Source organism: Parus major, unplaced genomic scaffold (assembly GCF_001522545.3).
Source record: "Parus major isolate Abel unplaced genomic scaffold, Parus_major1.1 Scaffold435, whole genome shotgun sequence".
NCBI classification, from domain to species: Eukaryota; Metazoa; Chordata; class Aves; order Passeriformes; family Paridae; genus Parus; species Parus major.
Genome location: NW_015379340.1, coordinates 13,978 through 15,607, shown reverse-complemented (window position 1 = coordinate 15,607; position 1,630 = coordinate 13,978). Strand labels below are relative to the sequence as shown.

The 1,630-nt window shown below is 61.7% G+C and overlaps 1 protein-coding gene across 1 annotated transcript in view; it reads right to left on the bottom strand.

Moving 5' to 3' along the window:
- The window catches only part of LOC107199106 (dynein regulatory complex protein 1-like), a 20,551-nt gene extending 19,568 nt beyond the window's left edge, over positions 1-983 (bottom strand). Inside the window, exons 1-2 of the mRNA XM_033511676.1 lie at positions 643-983; positions 152-245 (exon numbers count right to left, since the gene is read on the bottom strand). Of these exons, the coding sequence (XP_033367567.1) occupies positions 152-245; positions 643-950 (402 nt within the window). The 5' untranslated portion in view covers positions 951-983. The remainder of the gene's footprint in view (positions 1-151; positions 246-642) is intronic.
- Positions 984-1,630: the final 647 nt, after the last annotated feature.

The window sequence follows — 1,630 nt, the reverse complement described above, 5'->3', positions numbered from 1 at the left end:
GGATCCAAGAGGAAATTCCCACCGATCCCAAGAATCCAGCCTTGATCCCAGTCCTGGGGAATTCCTCTCCCGATTTTTTTTTATGTCCATAAAGGAGGAAAACGAGGGATAAGGAGGGATCCAAACGGAGATTCCCGTTTTTTTTCCTCACCTTCCCGGTCTCCTGGATCAGCTTCAGGCTCTTCCTCTCCTCTTCCTTCTCCTCCTCCTCCTCCTGCTGCTCCACCTTCTCCCCAAGGGCTTCCCTGGCAGGGAAACAGGGAAAAGTGGGAATATTTCCCACGGTTTTTTTTAGGAAAACAGGGAAAAGTGGGAATATTTCCCACCCCAACCTCTCCCCAGTGCTCGGGAAGGGCCTGGACCCCATCCCAGAGTGGAACGCCGGGATCTCTCTCGGGGGAGAGGGGGGTTCCCGGTTCCCCTCACCGTCCTGGTTCTCCTCACCAGCCCAGTTCCTCTCTCTGGCCCGGTTCCTCTCACTGTCCCGGTTCCTCTCACTGTCCCGGTTCCTCTCACGGTCCCGGTTCCTCTCACGGTCCCGGTTCCCCTCTCTGGCCCGGTTTCCCTCACCATCCCGGTTCCCCTCACGGGCCCGGTTCCCCTCACGGTCCCGGTTCCCCGGCCCGGTTCCCCGTCCCTCACCGGCGCCGGGCATCGAGGCGATTCCGACGGGCGGCGATTCGCTGCTGCCGCTCCAAATCCGCCCCGGACTCGGGTTCGGGCCCGGGATCAGCCCCGGGACCGGGATCTGGACCGGGATCAGCCCCGGGACAGGGATCGGGACAGGGATCAGTCCCAGGATCGGGATCAGCCCCGGGATCGGGATCGGGATCAGCCCCGGGATCGGGTTCGGGATCGGGATGAGGTTCGGGATTGGGCTCGGGATGAGGTTCGGGCTCTGTCGGTTCCAGCTGCGGTCCCGGGACCGCCCCGCTCTCCCCCTGCTCCATGGGAACACCTGAGCGCAGGTGAGCGCCCGCTCCTGCGCATGCGTGGCTCCCGTTGCCACGGCAACGGGGGGATGCGCTGCGCTCACTGCGCATGCGCCGGGCCAAGAGCGTTCCTCGTTGCTAAGCAACGCGCGGGGGCGTTACCGGAGCGCTGCTGCGCATGCGCAGATACAAAAGCGTCGCTCGTTGCTAAGCAACATGGCGTGGGTGTGGCCTCAGAGATGCTGCGCATGCGCGATGGCGCTTCCCGTTGCTCGGCAACGGCGGGAGCATCATGGACGCCTCCCCTCCCCCCTTTTCCCGATTATCCCAAATCCCGGAGCGTTTTCGTGGGAAACACAGGGAAAAACGGCACCGGGAGAGTTCCTCCCGCTTTTTCCCGCTGGGATCCAGCCGAAAGGAGCTGGGGTTGGAATGTGGGGAGGCGCTGGGATGGGATTCCCAGGGATTTCTGCTGCTGCTCCGTCCCTGGAAGTGTCCAAGGAAAAGTTGGAGCAGCCTGGGATAGTGGGAATTGTGTCACCGCTGATGGGATGGGATGGGATAGGATGGGATGGGACTGAAGGTCTCTTCCCAAAATCAGCCCAGCATTCCAAGATAAAGAACACTCAGGATCCATCCCGAGGGATTTTTATGGAATTCAGGGATGGAAAAGGGAAGGGAGACCCTTCCTGGAGTCC